This window comes from Pristiophorus japonicus, chromosome 21, assembly GCF_044704955.1.
Source record: "Pristiophorus japonicus isolate sPriJap1 chromosome 21, sPriJap1.hap1, whole genome shotgun sequence".
NCBI lineage: Eukaryota > Metazoa > Chordata > Chondrichthyes > Pristiophoridae > Pristiophorus > Pristiophorus japonicus.
In genome coordinates this window covers 66,021,887-66,039,265 of record NC_091997.1, presented here as the reverse complement: position 1 = coordinate 66,039,265, position 17,379 = coordinate 66,021,887, and the positions used below count along the sequence as shown (strand labels likewise).

The following is a 17,379-nucleotide window of genomic DNA, read 5'->3' as shown; positions in this document are numbered from 1 at the left end:
AATAGTTCTCATTTATATATGTGGACAGGGATTTATAATGGAAAATGGTTGACAAGAAATGAGCACAATTGTAAGATTTTTATGATATTTTAGTATAGATTTGGAATGCACTACCTGATGGGGTGGTGGAAACGAATTCAATAGTAGACTTCAAATGGATAAATACTTGAAGGAGAATAAATTGCAGCGATATGAGGATAGAGCGGGACTAACTCTTTGAGCCGGCGCAGACTCGATGGGCCAAATGGCCTCCTTCTGCGCTGTACTATTCTATGATTCTGTAACACAACCCAGAATTTCCATCCAGATTTAACCTCTCACTGTTTAAGTTTGAAAACTATAACTAAAAGTTACAGGCTAAGATTTAAAAAAATAAATTGCTGGAACATATGAATAAAATTATTCAGACTGAATTCCAGCATCAGCTGTGGCTTAGTGGGTAGCACACTCGCCTCTGAGTCAGAAAGCTGTGGGTTCAATTCCCACTCCAGGGACTTGAGCACAAAAATCTCAGCTGACACTCCAATGCAATGCTGAGGGAGTGCTGCATTGTCGGAGGTGTTGTCTTTCAGATGAGACGTTAAACCACGACTGAAAACATTTACAACATTTCCGTAGTGTAGTGGTTATCACATTGACCTTAACAGACCATGGTTCGAAACCGGTTGGTAGCATTTACCAGCCGCAGAGTGGCGCAGCGGAAGCGTGCTGGGCCCATAACCCAGAGGTCGATGGATCAAAACCTTCCTCTGCTAACTGCAATCTTTAATGTGGGTGGAATCACCACTTCCACTGCAACTAATCCCAGCCTTGACAAGAATTCCAGTGTAACAGAGATAATTTCAGAATCAGCTGCTAGAGGAAATCCCTGGTGCCAACCAGCAGCAAGATGGAAATTATTGCAAAGGCAGCAGTGTAAAGTTAATGAATTCCTTTTTCAGAAATGTAATTAATCAGAATAACGGAAAGAGAAAAAAAACAATTGTGTACTTGGATCGGACGTACGTGTGAACTAAAGAATACGCAGTTTTAATTCGCAGAAGAATAAAAATGTGATGGGATTTAAACATGAGAGGCCAGTCTCGCCATTCATCACAAGAGAGCCTGTGAGTGGTAGATGCTATTCGACTGCACGGGGCATCACATCCCATCCCATCGTCATCTGACATCCACGCCTGCTAGCGGGGTCACTGAATAGTTGTGGGTTCAAGTCCCACTCCAGGGACTCGAGCACAAAAATCTAGGCTGACGCGCCCAGTGCAATGCTGAGGGAGTGCTGCACTGTCGGTGGCGCCGACTTTTGGATGAGACGTTAAAACCGAGGCCCCGTCTGTTCTCTCAGGTGGGCACAAGAGAGCCCATGGCACTATTTCAAAGAGCAGGGGAGTTATGGCCGGTGTCCTGGCCAATATTTATCCTTCAACCAACATCACTATAACAGATTGATTATCCGGTCATGATCACATTGCTGTTTGTGGGAGCTTGCTGTGCGCAAATTGGCTGCTGCGTTTCCTACATTACGACAGTGACTGCACTTCAAAAAGTAGTTCATTGGCTGTAAAGCGCTTTGGGACGTCCTGAGGTCGTGAAAGGCGCTATATAAATGCAAGTATTTCTTTTAGTGGTCAGGAGCCGAGACTCTGGACTGAGTTTCCTTGGGATCGAATCCTGACAAAGCTCCACAACCACTAATGTTTTAAATCATCTGTAATTACAATGGAGCTAAATCATTTCATTTCAGTTACGGGTTTATTATTTTAAATTGAATCCTAATATATTTTTTAAATAATACAGGTTCCCCCCGTGTTAATATTTGATATTCTCCGAATTAATAATGAACCAAATTCATGTTAAGGCAGACGAGAAATTAATCAAGTTAAATTACAACTGCAGCCTTGGTCCTTTCTCGGGGTCCTGTGTAACCTTTCCCAAGCCGCTGGAACTCTGTGAAGGAAAGGACCCCGTTTGTAAAACTGATAAAAATGCACGAGGCTGCTTTTGTCCAAATGCTGTCTGTGTTTTGGCATAGATTTAAAGTGATTGGGAGGAGGTTTAGAGGGGATTTGAGGTGAATCTTTTTCACCCAGAGGGTAGTGGGGATCTGGAACTCACGGCCTGAAAGGATCGTAGAGGCAGAAACCCTCACCACATTTAAAAAGTGCCTGGATGTTGAAGCGCCGTAACCTACAGGGCTACGGACCGAGAGCTGGAAAGTGGGATTCGGCGGGATAGCTCCGTCAGATAGCAGACACAATAGGCCGAATGATCTCCTTAAATGTCTTTGATTTTAAGACTGTGGCACAAACTTTCCGTCCCTTGGCTTGTCCTGTTCCAGCAATTGATGCATTGTCAGCATAAATGGGACAGGCGGCATCATGCAATGGAAATATTGAGCCAGCGTCTAGATAAGCCCCACGTAACTACCCTCAGCTCCGTGAGCTGACACTCCTGGTGCAGTAATGAGGGAGTGCCACACTGTCGGAGGGGCAGTACTGAGGGAGTGCAGCACTGTCGGAGGGGCAGTACTGAGGGAGTGCAGCACTGTCGGAGGGGCAGTACTGAGGGAGTGCAGCACTGTCGGAGGGGCAGTACTGAGGGAGTGCAGCACTGTAGGAGGGGCAGTACTGAGGGAGTGCAGCACTGTGGGAGTGCAGCACTGTCGGAGGGGAAGTACTGAGGGAGTGCAGCACTGTCGGAGGGGCAGTACTGAGGGAGTGCAGCACTGTCGGAGGGGCAGTACTGAGGGAGCGCTGCATTGTTAAAGGGGCAGTACTGAGGGAGCGCCGCATTGTTAAAGGGGCAGTACTGAGGGAGTCGCTGCACTATCGAAGGGGCAGAACTGAGGGTGTGCTGCACTGTCGGAGGGGCAGTACTGAAGGAGCGCCGCATTGTTAGAGGGGCAGTACTGAGGGCGTGCTGCACTGTCGGAGGGGCAGTACAGAGGGAGTGCTGCATTGTTAGAGAGGCAGTACTGAGGGAACGCTGCGTTGTCAGAGGAGCATTGGGAGTTTGCTGTGCGCAAATTGACTGCCGCATTTCCTACATTACAACAGTTTAAAAAAAAATAGTACTTCATTGGCTGTAAAGCACTTTGGGATATTGTGCTTGTGAAAGGCATTGATCCATTGCACTGAGCTCATTGCACGTTAAAAGGTTCACAGTATGACTGATGCTACGCTGACTTAAAGCAATAGTGCACACTGGAGAAACTCACTGATGAATTTCCCCATCAAGTCACACACCATCCCGACTTGGAAATATATCGGCCGTTCCTTCATCGTCGCTGGGTCACAATCCTGGAACTCCCTCCCTAACAGCACTGTGGGAGCACCTTCACCACACGGACTGCAGCGGTTCAAGAAGGCAGCTCACCACCACCTTCTCAAGGGGCAATTAGGAATGGGATGCCTTCATCCTGTGAATGAATATAAAATAAAGTTCCTCCAGGTGAGAGGGGGGAAATTATCAACCAGAGGTCCCGCTCTTCAAAAGAAGCATGATGCAAATCTATAATTGAAGCAGTTCATTCTGTGCTAACAGTGGAGTTGAGGTGGAAGATCAGCCATAATCTTATGGAATGGTGAAGCAGGCTCCAGGGGCTGAATGGCCGAATCCTGCTCCTACTACTTGTGTTCTCCTGCTTGCGGTGTCTGCAGCTTTACGCGCACAGAAAGGAAGCTTACAATTCACGCGAGGCGAGTTTCTGTAATGTTTTATTGACAACTCGCTGCATTTAAACTTTACAGCAGCTCTGTGTGCATTCTCCTCCCGCCCTCCAGAACTGACATTCTGATATCGGAAAATTGATCATTCTGCAAATTCAGGCAATACTGTCGGCAGCAAGAGATACGCCAGTCAGATCCCATCAGGATCGGGGGGCGTTTTACGGATAGGGAACAGTTGAACCCGATGGATTTGAGGAGGTATATGGAGGGAACCTGTACCAAGGATTCAATACAGTCCTAGATTTCTATTAAAAAAACCCACCATAACGAGGGATGTCACAATAGGAACAGCTGAAAATTGCTGCTAATTGACCGTGATTGCTTGTGAATATAGTGTGCACCATGATGGTAACACACAAGTCAATACACACGTGAGCAACTCCTAACTCATCCCCTCACGCTGCACCCTCCCACCAGTGACAGACCTGTACCCCCGCTCCCCCCCAGTGTTATACAGCTCAAAATGCTTTTGCCAAACACCGCCCGGTTTGGAAGGAGAGTATGTAACTATCGCGCTGGGTGTTTTTCCACAGTTGAAGTGGGCCCATGAAAATGTCACACCCACACTGTTACACTTCACTGTAACCCCTGCGGTAAGACTGGCTGTGATGGTCAGTACACTGAAAGGCCCTTGATTCATGAAACACTGTAGATTAAATTAATTTCAATAATTAGATTTGCTCCGATGCTTTTTGATATTTCACTCAGAACATGATCAATTTAAATTTAAAAATGTTGTTTAAATTAGACGGATACAGCAGCTTCAAATTCAGGAATAATTATTCCAGGATTGTTCCCGAAACTTTCACACGGGATTTTATACCAGGAATTCCTAATTTTACAATAGTTGGTTATCCAAAGTCTCCACTGTTAAACTTCCTTTTTAAAATAGCCAAGTGATTATCTCCAAAAGCAGTATGTTAATTCTTTTTTAAAAAAGTAATCTTTCAGATATGCCAGAATTGCTCCCGTTGATTTCAAAGTTAGCGTTCAGCACACGATAGGTGAATTGGATCACATCAAAACGGATGCGAATGTTGAAAATCGCACATAAAAATGCTGAAAATGTAACAGCGGGTGCTTTAGCATCCAAAGGATGAGAATGTTTCAGATGGAGAGCTTTGCTAGGGGTGGCATAAACCCCCAGAACACTGACTTGTATTCTTACATTCAGATCTGCTGCGTACTTGCAGCATTTTCTGACTTTATCCCCTATCGGGAGGCTGCGGCTCTTGCGCTGTCTGTAAATATTGTGACATCCCCATTTCAAACTCCAGTTCCGAGTCCGAGGAATCCCGAAGCCTCCCAGCACCTTGCGTCCTGAATTTGCAGCAAAACTACAGATTATTGCACAAATACCCCGAGAGATGTGTATGGATGAAGCCAGGGTGTTCTGGTGGTCTTGCAGGCTCGGTCACTGTTTGGAAAACAAGTCCTGAAAGAATCTGGTAACTCAAGGCCATCTGCCCACTGCGTCGCACGGTAAAACGCACCAGAATGCAACAGGCCCCTGGTCGATGTGGAGATTAGGTTCTGTCACTGTTAAACCCATCTGCAACAGAGAGTACTTTCAAAAGACCACCCGCCCCCACCTTCCATCCCAGGGTTAGGATTCCTCATTGAGAAATCCATTGCCGGTCCTGCTGATATTTTTTAGGGATACACTAACTACGCATCAGTCAGATCAGAACACTCTTTTCCTTTGCCCGCTCGTCTTGGTTTGCAGACTTGGGCGCTGGGCGATTGTGAGTGCACAGGTGTCTTCAATGCCTGTGTACACTAGTGTTACATTCACACTCGTCTCCTCCATTCTTACACGCTCGGTTCTTGCACTTCCGCCTCACGTGCAAACTCACCGCCCTTCAGATCACGAGGAGTCTGTTCCTTGCTTTTATGGACAATCAAAGCAGGCCTGCTTATAAAAGTGATAAATTCACATATATTGTAGTGATATATGCACAAATTGTACCTAGAGTTTTTTTTTAAAGTGCGTTGACTGGGGTGGGACTGTTGTGCTTTTGCCACACGCGCAATTTGAAATTCACGAATTACAAACTCGGACTCGAGATGTGTCCTTCAGTTCCACGTTTCTCAGCGCTGACCATGTCTGCCCCACTCCCCGGGGGTTAACGGGGTCGATGAGCCGCAGTTCCTATCGCTAATCGGCTGCAATCTCACAACTTCTAACTCCGAGTGAGGAAGTGCCGGCGGGAAATCACTCAAACCAGCCGGATACGGAATGTGGAGATCTCCATCGGTCTCAGGGAGACAAGGCTGCTGTTGAAGGGCTCGGTGGGATAGAGCAGGGACAGAGACATCGGCTGCACACTCCTGACATCCAGACCGTGAAACAGGCCCCTCAGCGACAACTGGAACAGAAAGAGAAGTGCCAAGTTAGGTTGCAATCTTATTGCTTTACTTCAAGTCAAGCAACCAGACAGAATTACTCCCCAAGTTACATGAACCTAACAAACATGTTGGTGAGTTTTGGTAAGTTGCACTGCAGGATTTTTAAAAATTCTTCCTCTCTGTCCTGATGGTTCCAGTTCTTGTACAGCCCCAAAGAGCATCAGCCACCCTTCAGCTGGGAGGCCAGTCTTCATGTACAAGCCTAGACACGAGTATCCGGATGCTACTCGACCATGTAGGCATGTCATAGACTAGCAGCAATCCACACACGTGCATTATTAGGCCGGGAGGTGATGGACCAACACACAGAACCTCTGGTAGATCCCTTTCCCTCCTTCATCAGAGCTGGAGAGGCCAACTACAGCACCGAGTGGTGGGGGATGGGAGACCTGGGACTCTCCTGGCAACACGAAGCAGATCCACAAGAGACCATGCAGTTTTAAGGGAGCCGCTGGGAGAACCCTCATGGAATCATAGAAATTTACAGCACGAAAGGAGGCCATTCCGCCCATTGTGTCCGTGCTGGCCGACAAAGAGCTACCCAGCCTAATCCCACTTTCCAGCTCTTGGTCCGTAGCCCTGTGGGTTACGGCATTTCAAGTGCACATCCAAGTATTTTTTAAATGTGGTGAGGGTTTCTGCCTCTGCCACCCTACATCACCTTCCATAATGTGAACCAAAGACAAAAAGGTTACACAACCTTTGTTCTTCAAATGGAGTCAATCGTCCTTATACAAACAGGGCATCATGGAACACTTACTTTAAGACTTTTGTGTTCACAGTAACCATGTAATATTCCAGGCTCTGGGCATCTTCAGGGATATATGGATCCCTCACGTCAATTCCTCTATTTAGAAAACAGCCTTATTCACCTCGACAAACCCATGCAATATACAACCAAACAGCAGCTAAAGCTGTTTAATTATTACAAGCCCTCCTGCCTTGCATACCTTGCCCTGGGTGGTGGTGCAGTTGAAGCCCACGTTCTTGGCCTCCAGCCCACAGTCAAACCCTTTGCGATGAAGAATTAGCGCCGTCTCTAACCCGGGGGCCGAAACCATCTGCAGCATAAAGGGAGAGAGGGCATCATTCAGCAAATGAGTTGCATTTCAACACAGAGCAGCTCGCAATCTACTCGACGACAATGACATTGTTTTATCTCCGTTGCTGCAGGAAACTGGCAGTGCTGAAATGAATTACCTGGAGCCGGGTACGAGGACGCATACACATTATATCCAGAGCTTGGTGCTTAACATGACTGGACTGTAGAAGGGCAAAGAGATCCCGCTAAAGGTCCACAGCTCCGACTCGCAGAGCCAACCGATGGGTCAGGGCGGTGTCTCCATGCAGTGGTTGGAGGATGGGGGCGATGTGGACATTTTACAGCGAGTGGTGTTGCTCACCCTGCCACCCGAGGAGCTCTCAGTGCCCATTCGTCTTCCGAAGGAGGCTCAAACTCACCCGACAAGTTCCTTCGCACGAGTGGGGAAGGTTTGCCGAGCTGCTTTGGGTTTGAGATGGCTTCAAGAGGGCAAAACAGGCTCCGTGAACCAAGCGACCCCTCCGTGGCGGACTCGGTCATGCACTGCCCGCGACATTGGGGGCTGCGACACACGGGACCGCGGGGCACCGTGGCCACAGCCTGGGACCCTGAGGGCTGGGCCCATGACCAGGAGGCTGGGATCAATGGTCCCGTTAAGCTGTGTGGCCGGGCCGCACTCTGCAGGTCCCACGCAGCCGGAGAGCCAACTTTGAAATAGAAAAACAGCGCATGCGCGGAATTCTGAACCACCCGCGCAGCCCATTAAAGGGGCCGTGCGTGCCACTTGTCTCCGGGTAACTCTGCAAGCCAATGCCCGAATGCGCAGGGTGGCTCGGACTGGTCAAGATGCAGAAAGCGTGCCAGGACTCGGTGCAGTGATGTAAAAGTGAAGTCAGCCGGCCGGTGGCACGGATGGCCATTGATTTCCCACCGTCTCCTCTCACCTCAGACTGCAGAGTTCTCATGTTGAGGATGTGGAAGTCGCAGGGTATGGGAGTCGAAAGTGGGCGCCAGGACCTGATGGGTGGAATATTGTGCGGCTGCGGAGTAATGGGCATGGCCAGGACCGCATGGTTGACGTGCATCGAGGTGATGTGACTGAGCAGAGAGGGAAAGCTCACTGGCCTGCTCTCCTGCACCTGTGGAAAGGAAATAAAAACCTGGGTGAGGCAGTGAGTCTGTCGGGGAAATCACACAGTTCATCCAGTTAAAGGCAAGGGGCTGCTGAAGAGCTGAACCCGAGCAGTTTAACGCTTCCGAACCCATTGCTCCCCAAAATCCACCCTCGTCTCCCGGGAACCCTAAGGGTGTTGGGTTAACCATCCCCTGAGCCAGTGAGCACGAGCCCAGGCCCGGAACTTCCGAGCTTTTGGTTCCCAGCGACGCCTGTGTCCAAAGCAGAGCGCCACAGGAGAGACCGCTTATCGAGTTTAAATCCCTTTCCCCATCAATGCCCAGATATCAAGCTGCTGAGACCAAGAGACCGTTCTGTTTTTGGATTTATTGATGAGGGAACAGCACCAACAGCTATTTTGTTAACCACCAGATGACAGATTTGTCACCCGTGGGCACTGGGGTAGCACAGGACCGGTCGGAGACCGAGACTGAGTCCTGCACCTCTTTACATAGAATGCAGATGTATTTATTCATTAACGCTACTCGGGGCCACAACCAGAGACTGACTTTGCACCATTACAGACCGGCCCTGAAACAACATTGAAACAGGGCAAAACCAGCGAGTGAGAATCAAAGAGAGACAGGAAGGAATGGCCTGGACTATGAAGGCTGGACTGCCAGGACTGATGGGTCACACACGGCATAGTTTGGACACCCAAAGTTCTCACAGCGAGTGCCGACACACTATTAGATATGGCCAGCCTTCATTCAACATCCACACACAGTACTCACCGGATATAGTTCAGGAGCAGGGGCCTTGGCTGAGTTTCCCCTTTCCCCAGCTCAGGAGGACAGACTTTAGTGGCCCAAGCACCAGACTGACTGAGATCAGCTAACGCAGCCCAGAGGGTTAAACGTGGGACCATTCTGGTCTGCGTGCCTCAGTGCTGCGTTGGTCGCTGCAGTTACTCACTGAGCCATCGGAGGGAGCTACTGCATTAGCTTTTGCACAGGAAATGAACAAGAGGAGCGAAGCAGTGAGTTCGAACCAGGCAGAATGGAGGTTTTACTTGTCTGGAACTCTCCTGCAGGGAGGACAAGCTCAAAACAGAAGTGCAATGACATGGCGTGGATTCTGACTATCGTTATCATCTAGCTCTGAGAAAACTGCTCAGCATCCAATAAGAGCAGATTTGGGCACTGAGTTATGGCACAGAACTAGTGGGAGGCTGAGACTGACACTCTGACTCCTGCATTTCTTTACAGAGAGCGCAGATGCATTTACCAACGCTGTGAAGGCTCACAACCCGAGCAGTGGCTTGGCACCATCACAGACCTACCCAGCTGGTGGGCCAGAGACACATGGGGCAGCAGTTCTGCAGCGGGCCAGAGGGGGGGCAGTAAGCAGCTGCCCAGGCTGTCACTGGGGCAACACTGGCACACAGCTTGGGAGTTAAGAGACTGCACACCGTGACGTGTTTACATTTTGCCACTGTTCTCCCTCCTGGCTGGCTGGCTGATAATTGGGGTGTAGTTCCAGGGGCAGCAGCAACAGCCCTCTGGTACCTTAGTCACATGAACATTCATGAGGTGTGAGCCCACAGTGACAGAGAGAATAATTATCTCACTTGGATCACAGACAACCCACTCCGGAGTCTGTACCAGACTTTCACAAACACCCACTTTCCCACAGGGGTTACCGGACAGCAATCAGGGACTGGAACCCTCCCTCCTGAGCCTGGGGACGTAAAGGTGAACTGCTAGTTACCGCTTCAAACAAGACACTTGCATACACAGACAGACAGCTACTTGCTACATCTCGCACTGCAGCTATGACTCACAGCACAGGAGGAGGTCAAAGTTCATTTACTGACTACACTTTGACCCAGCCCCCTTTCTAAACGGTTACCTCGTGGGTGCTGGTCCGGGAAAAGATGGAAGCTGCCAGTGCCTGTAACATGGAGTATAGCCTTGACACAAGGCTAATGTGCTGAAGAGAGCAATGGGAATGAAGAAAAGGGTGAACATGAAGGAATGCAGAACAGCAATCGGGCAAGTACAGCCTTTCACACCCCAAAGACACACAATTCATTACACAATGTGCACACACGGGCACTCACTCACTCAGACAGACACACTCTCACACACACATGCTCTCTCGCACACATACACAGACAGACACACTCTCACGCACACAGACACATACTCTCTCTCACATGCGCGTACACACACACAGACACACGCTCTCTCGCGCACACACACACAGACACACGCTCTCTCGCACACACACACACTGACGCACGCTCTCTCGCACACACTGACCTTCACTGCACAGACCCACAGACACCCAGATGTTTCACACTATGAAGTGGTTGGAAATTTGTGCCTGTAATACCCAGGTTCCTAATCGCAGACCTGCCACCCAGGAAAGTTTGGAGCACAGGCAGTTCCCATAAAACACGACTCGCTCCACAATCATCCTATTTGCAGTCGCCAGCTCTTTGTTCCAGTATCCCAAAAACTGTGGAACTCCTCGCTTCCATTCTTTGGCTTGGTATCACCTAACCCTTTGCTCTACATTTCACTCAACTTCTCCCTTCAATCTCGACTATCAGGCGTTATGGGCGAGGGCCCTTCATTGTGGTCTCACTGACCGGGCAAAGGAAGCAGGTCCGCTCCCCAACAGAGTGGCTGGTCACTAGACGGAAATGGACAAAAGCAACGCTACATCACAGACTGCGTCACCTGACACACCTACTGAAGAACACGCACGCGTACAAATGGACGTACTGATATACACACGCATGTACTGATGTACACAAACACACTCCTGCATTACAACAGTGAGTACACTTTGAAAGTACTTCATTGGCTGCACTCTGGGACATGCTGAGGTCATGAAAGGCGCTATATAAATGAGTGTACCATGACGTTCAGCCTTTGCCTCACACATGCAGACACTTGCCACTTATTCTGTGAATTAGAAATTAGTGGCAGGGGAGGTCGGAGCGAGAGATAGACAATTCCAGACAATCCAAGACAATCCGCCCAGTTCTTTCCTTCCTTCTCCCCTCACAAATATCCTCTGCTGGAGGTGTCGATTCCTGCTGGATTCCGCAGGATACGTAAGAACATAAGAAATAGGAGCAGTAGTAGGCCATTCGGCCCCTCCCTTGACTCCCCTATGTCAGCCCTCCGGTGTTTGACCACAGCAAGCACCACCGCCGAGCCCAATCCTGTCTTCACCTGTCGTACACACCTTCCAGTGGCAGTCACTGGGCCACAGCAGAGAGGATCGTCTCCCCCCCTCCCCCCAGCCCCGGGACATTGAGGACACTGGCTGGTAGGTTTAAGAATGATTAAATACTTTGTTTGACGTCGCCCTCCTCTCCAACAAGATGCGGAATCTGTTGCAGGTCACTTTATTGTCCTTCAGCCCCTGTCCCAACCCACGGTTGTCGTCCTGCATGAGACGGCGATCCAGAATCACCTCCAGCTGACCTGGGAGTGGAAAGGGAAGAAATCCACACAGTGTTTAGAAACAGAAGTGAACGGAACAGCTCAGTGTTTAGCGATGTTTGCGTGCGTGATTTTTTTTCCCTCGGGGGAGGGCGGGCTTGTTGGTCTGGAGGATGCTGGGCTCTAAGCTCTCACTAACTCTCCTCCTGCGGTGGCTATTACTGGCACACGTGCCTGGCCAGTGGGTCTCAGTAGGCATGCCGAGTCGAGACCAATCTCCCCCCCCCCCCCCCCCCCAACGTCCACTCGCTCATGCACTCCAAGGAGGGGGGTCCTCGGACAGCAACCTGGGCAGAAAGCTGGGAATATTTTACAACAGTGCCTCAGCCAGTGTCACTGCTATTCGCCACCCTGGCCAAGATCAGCCAACTCAACATAGCAAGCGCATGCAATCTGCGGCCTTCCCTGGTCTGTGTGGAGCAGGTACAGGCTGGTTAAATGCGGCGAGTCAGAGGGATTTATATCTCGGCCCTAAATGTGCCAGTGTGTTTAGCCTTTCCTCCCTGTCCAAAACATATCGCCAGGACTGGAGGATTTTAGCTATCAGGAAAGATTAGATAGGCTGGGTTTGTTTTCTTTGGAACAGATCAGATAGAGGGGAGACCTGTTTGAGGTGCATAAAACTATGCGGGGCATAGTTAGAGTGGATAGGAAGGACCTATTTCCCTAAGCAGAGGGGTCAATAACCACGGGGCATAGATTTAAAGTAATTAGTAGAAGATTTAGAGGGGATTTGAGGGGAAATTTCTTCACCCAGAGGGTGGTGAAGGTCTGGAACTCACTGCCTGAAAGGGTGGTAGAGGCAGAAACCCTCACCACATTTAAAAAGTACTTGGATGTGCGCTTGAAGTGCCGTAACCTACAGGGCTACGGACCGAGAGCTGGAAAGTGGGATTAGGCTGGATAGCTCATCAGCTGGCGTGGACACGATGGGCCGAAATTTCTGTGCCTGTAAATTTCTATCATTCTAACTTTCTATACTGCAACAAAAAAACGTGCAACTGTCTGCAATGTTCACTGTAATTTATTTTATTTTTTTTAAGTGCACAGCCCCTTTAAATGCTGCGCGGTCCTTTCAAACCGTGGCGATGCGCGGTTTCCCACATGCAAAAGCCAGTGAGCGGCCTGCGCGGGACTTCCAGACCACCGCGCGGCTTAACGGGAACATTGGTTGTCTGGTCACTGCCTGAACTGTGGGATCTGACTGTGTAATCACCAATCTCCCCCCCCAACCCCCACACTGAGCCGGACGCCATTACAGAGTGCGACCAGGGGGAATGAGCAGAGCCCTGTGACCTCCCACAGGCAACGCTCGGGCCGCCCCTACGCCCCCTCCTCGATGCCGTGGCGTCGGGAAGGATCATTACTGCAGGAGGCACCGTCAGCAAAACCCGCTCAACAATAACTTGTATTTATATAGCGCCTTTAACGCAGTAAAACGTCTCACGACGCTTCACAGGAGTAAGACAAAACAAATAAATTTGACACTGATCTACACAAGAGGAAATTATGGCAGGTGAGAGGTCGGTTTTAAGGAGCGTCTTGAAGGAGGAAAGAGAGGTAGAGAGGCGGAGAGGTTTAGGGAGGGAGTTCCAGAGCTTGGGGCCCAGGCAGCTGAAGGCACGGCCACCGATGGTGGAGCGATTATAATCAGGGATGCTCAAGAGGGCAGAATTAGAGGAGCGCAGATATCCCGGTGGGGTTGTGGGGCTGTAGGAGATTACAGAGATAGGGAGGGGCGAGGGCCATGGAGGGATTTGTAAACAAGGATGAGAATTTTGAAATCGAGGCGTTGCTCAACCAGAAGCCAATGTAGGTCAGTGAGCACAGGGGGTGGTGGGTGAGCGGGACTCGGTGCGAGTTAGGACACGGGGCAGCCGAGTTTTGGATGACCTCAAGTTTATATAGGATAGAATGTGGGAGGCCAGCCAGGAGTGCGTTGGAATAGTCAGGTCTAGAGGATAGAAACATAGAAAATAGGTGCAGGAGTAGGCCATTCGGCCCTTCGAGCCTGCACCGCCATTCAACAAGATCATGACTGATCACCCACCAAGATCATGACTGATCACCCACCCCAGCACCTCCCCCCCAAGCCCCCTCCAGAACCCCCCCAGCCGCAAGGACCACATCCAATTCCACCCCCCCCCCATCCAATGAACTGGCAGCAACAACTCTCCGCGGCAGGGAACCCCACAGGCCAACAACTCCCCGAGTGAAGAAGTTTCTCCCAATCCCAGCCCCAAACAGCCCACCCTCCCCGCCCCCCCCGGCTCCGGACCCACCCAACACCAGGAACACTCACCCCGCACCCAACCCGCCCCGTCCTGTCAGAATCCTTCCCAAATGCCGAACACCCCCGGATGTCGAGCCCCCGGCTCCGGCCACCCCGGAGCCACGCCCCCGCGACGCCAACCACACCACATCCACCAATCGCCATCTGCGCAGTCAACCCATCCACCCCACTCCGAACACTCCCCGCACCGAGGCACAGAGCCACCAGGCCCACCCCTCCAACACACTTCACCACCCCTCCCCCAGACCTTCGCTGCAATGTGGACCCTCCTGTCCCCCGCCCTGGGTTTCTCTGCCCCCCACCTCCACCACTCTCCCCTCCCCTCAACTTCCCTCTGCCTCCCCGCACAGGCTCCCATCTTGGGGGCGGTAACCTCCTGGGGCAGGGAATTTTAGCCCCGCCGCAGAATTGGCCTTACCACCCCTCAATGGAAGCGGAGTGCAATTTCCCTCACTCCACTTCCTTTGGGGGCAGTTACTGGGGCACGAATGTAGTGGGGTTGCTTACCACTGTGTAAGCTCGAGACGCCCAGAGATTGCGCAGTGTGTAGTGTCAGGCGGGACCGATTGTCCTGAATATAGGCCATGGCTGGCATGGGGTAGAAACTGGCCTGAAGTGGCAGCTTCTGAAAATATTTCCTCGGCTGAATCTACGAAAAACAGAAAGAAAAGGTACAGAAACATGAAGATTGGTCAAAACTTCTGTGCAAAGATCTTTTCATTTAAAAAATACAGCCCTTCTTCCAGTATCAATCATCCTCACTCAAATATAGATACAGCATTACAGCAGAAAAGCTTTGTACATGGGAGAAATATACCTAATTTATTTACAGATTCCTAGCCTCGTACAAACCGCTTCAGGTCTCCCCTCTACTGACGTTATTTTGTCCCTAATTTTTTTTACAGACACCTCCCAAAGTGACCCAGGTGCTATGACCAACAGAGTGGCTCCTTGTTGTGAGGGGAGGCAGATGTCCACTGGACTGAAATCAACGGTTATATTGACAACTTGTATTTCTACAGCCCCTTTAACGTAGTGAAACTGCCCAAGGCGCTTCACAGGAGTGTTATGATCTTAAAAAAATTTGACACCGAGCCACACAAGTAGAAATTAGCACAGGTGACCAAAAGCTTTTAAGGAGCGTCTTGAAGGAGGAGAGAAAGGTAGCGAGGCGGAGAGGTTTACGGAGGGAGTTCCAGAGCTTGGGGCCCAGGCAACAGAAGGCACGGCCACCGATGGTTGAGTGATTATAATCAGGGATGCGCAAGAGGGCAGAATTAGAGGAGCGCAGACATCTCGGGGGGTTGTAGAACTGGAGGAGATTACAGAGATAGGGAGGGGCGAGGGCCATGGAGTGATTTGAAAACAAAGTTGCTTAACAGGGAGCCAATGTAGATCAGCAAGCACAGGGGTGATGGGTGAGTGGGACTTGGTGCGTGTTAGGACACGGGGCAGCTGAGGGTAGAATATGGGAGGCCGGACAGAGTGCATTGGAATAGCCAAGTCTAGAGGTGACAATGGTATGGATGAGGGCTTCAGCAGCGGATGAGCTGGGGCAGGGGCGGAGATGGGCGATGTTACACAGGTAGAAATAGGCGGTCTTGGTTATGCACACAACAACTAAAGTGCAGCGACTGTATGTAAACACAGAAGTCACGCTGCACCATCAACAAACAATAAGATGAGTGACTAGTTAATTACTTCTTGGTATTATCAGTGGCTGTTGGCCAGGACAGCAGGGGATCTCCCTGCTCTTCTTCAAATAGTCTGACAGGATTGCTAACATCCACCTGAATGGCAGCAGCCGGCAGACGGGACCTCAGTTTAACTCGCCCTCCAAGGGACACGATATTGGGGTATTAGCCTAGAGTTCAAGCCTGGAGAAGTTTGTCCCCTCCTGCCCACCATACTAAGCTTTTCGGGGCAGGGAAAGTTACAGTCCTTTGTGAAGTAACTTTGGACCGAGTTACCTGAAACCCGTTGAGATCGGTGAAGAAGGTGTCTCCGCTTTCGATATCGGTGGACAGCCGCATTGCCAGCTCCTTGTTGACCTGGTCATGAATGTCAACTATGATGGAAACGTCCAAGGAAAGCCCCTCGACTCCTGTCGGTACAAGAGCGCGCCGGCAGGTTATCACAGAGTCGGAACAGGTTAGAAGCCAGTCACTGGAATCATTCTCTTCCCCTTGGCTCTGCTGGAATGCCCCCTGACATCAGCGAACTCGGCAAGGGACTGGCAGGTCTGGGTGACTCGGTACCGGAGCAGATATGTCGCTTACCCTCCCAGGGAGGGGGAGGAGAGCTGCCGAGACCACCTTCAAACAAGCAATGCTCTTTTCCTGGTCTAAAACGGACCACTTGAATCAGCTCACCACTCTCTGTGGCCAGCAAGACTCAGAACCACATCACACACAAAGCAACAAATCAACCTTACCCTGTTCTGAGCTCGATTGAAAGTGTGTATCTGTTCCACATGCACCACACAGAAAGTGGATCCTCATTTAAATATACTGCCTGCCAGCACAGCACCCATGAAATGTGCTAGTTTTATACATCGTCTGTGCTCTGTGATGTTCACCCTTCGCAAGTGACACTAAAACTGGCCATTCCTGCACCTTGTCACTATTCAGTGCCCCCTTACAGAAGTGGTGTGCTTTTAAGAACATAAGAAATAAAAGCAGGAGTCGGCCATTTGGCCCCTCGATCCTGCTCCGCCATTTAATATCATGGCTGATCTGATCCTGGCCTCAGCTGCACTTCCCTTCCCTGCCTGCTCCCTGTAACCCTTATCGCTCAAAACTCTGTCTATCTCCACCTTAAATATATTCAATGACCCAGCCTCCACAGCTCTCTAGGACAGAGAATTCCACAGATTTATAACCCTCAGACAAGAAATTCCTCATCTCAGTTCTAAATGGGCGTCTCCTTATTCTGAAACTATGCCCCCTAATTCTAGATTCCCCCACGAGGAGAAACATCCTCCCTGCATCTACCCTGTCAAGCCCCCTCAGAATCTTATACATTTTAATAAGATCATCTCTCATTCTTCTAAACTCCAATGAGTATAGGCCCAGCCTGCTCAACCTTTCTTCATAAGTCAACCCCTTCATCTCAGGAATCAACCTCGTGAACCTTCTCTGAACTGCCTCCAATGCCAGTATATTCTTCCTTAAACACGGAGACCAATACTGTATGCAGTACTCCAGGTGTGGTCTCACCAATACCCTGTACAGTTGGAGCAGGACTTCCCTATTTTTATAGATGTCAGAGAGGGC

General features: G+C 50.1%; 1 protein-coding gene across 5 annotated transcripts in view; it reads right to left on the bottom strand.

Moving 5' to 3' along the window:
• Positions 1-3,697: 3,697 nt before the first annotated feature.
• man2a2 (mannosidase, alpha, class 2A, member 2) overlaps positions 3,698-17,379 on the bottom strand; it is a 51,653-nt gene continuing 37,971 nt past the window's right edge. For 3 of the 5 annotated variants that reach the window (XM_070864919.1, XM_070864921.1, XM_070864920.1), the window contains 6 exons: positions 16,075-16,208; positions 14,612-14,753; positions 11,660-11,793; positions 8,121-8,315; positions 7,085-7,195; positions 3,698-6,094 (listed from right to left, as the gene is read on the bottom strand). In XM_070864919.1, coding sequence (XP_070721020.1) covers positions 5,945-6,094; positions 7,085-7,195; positions 8,121-8,315; positions 11,660-11,793; positions 14,612-14,753; positions 16,075-16,208 — 866 coding nt within the window. In that variant the 3' untranslated portion in view covers positions 3,698-5,944. Of the gene's footprint in view, positions 6,095-7,084; positions 7,196-8,120; positions 8,316-10,201; positions 10,283-11,659; positions 11,794-14,611; positions 14,754-16,074; positions 16,209-17,379 lie in introns of those variants that run through there. The other 2 variants (XM_070864923.1, XM_070864922.1) reach the window with 2 other exon arrangements.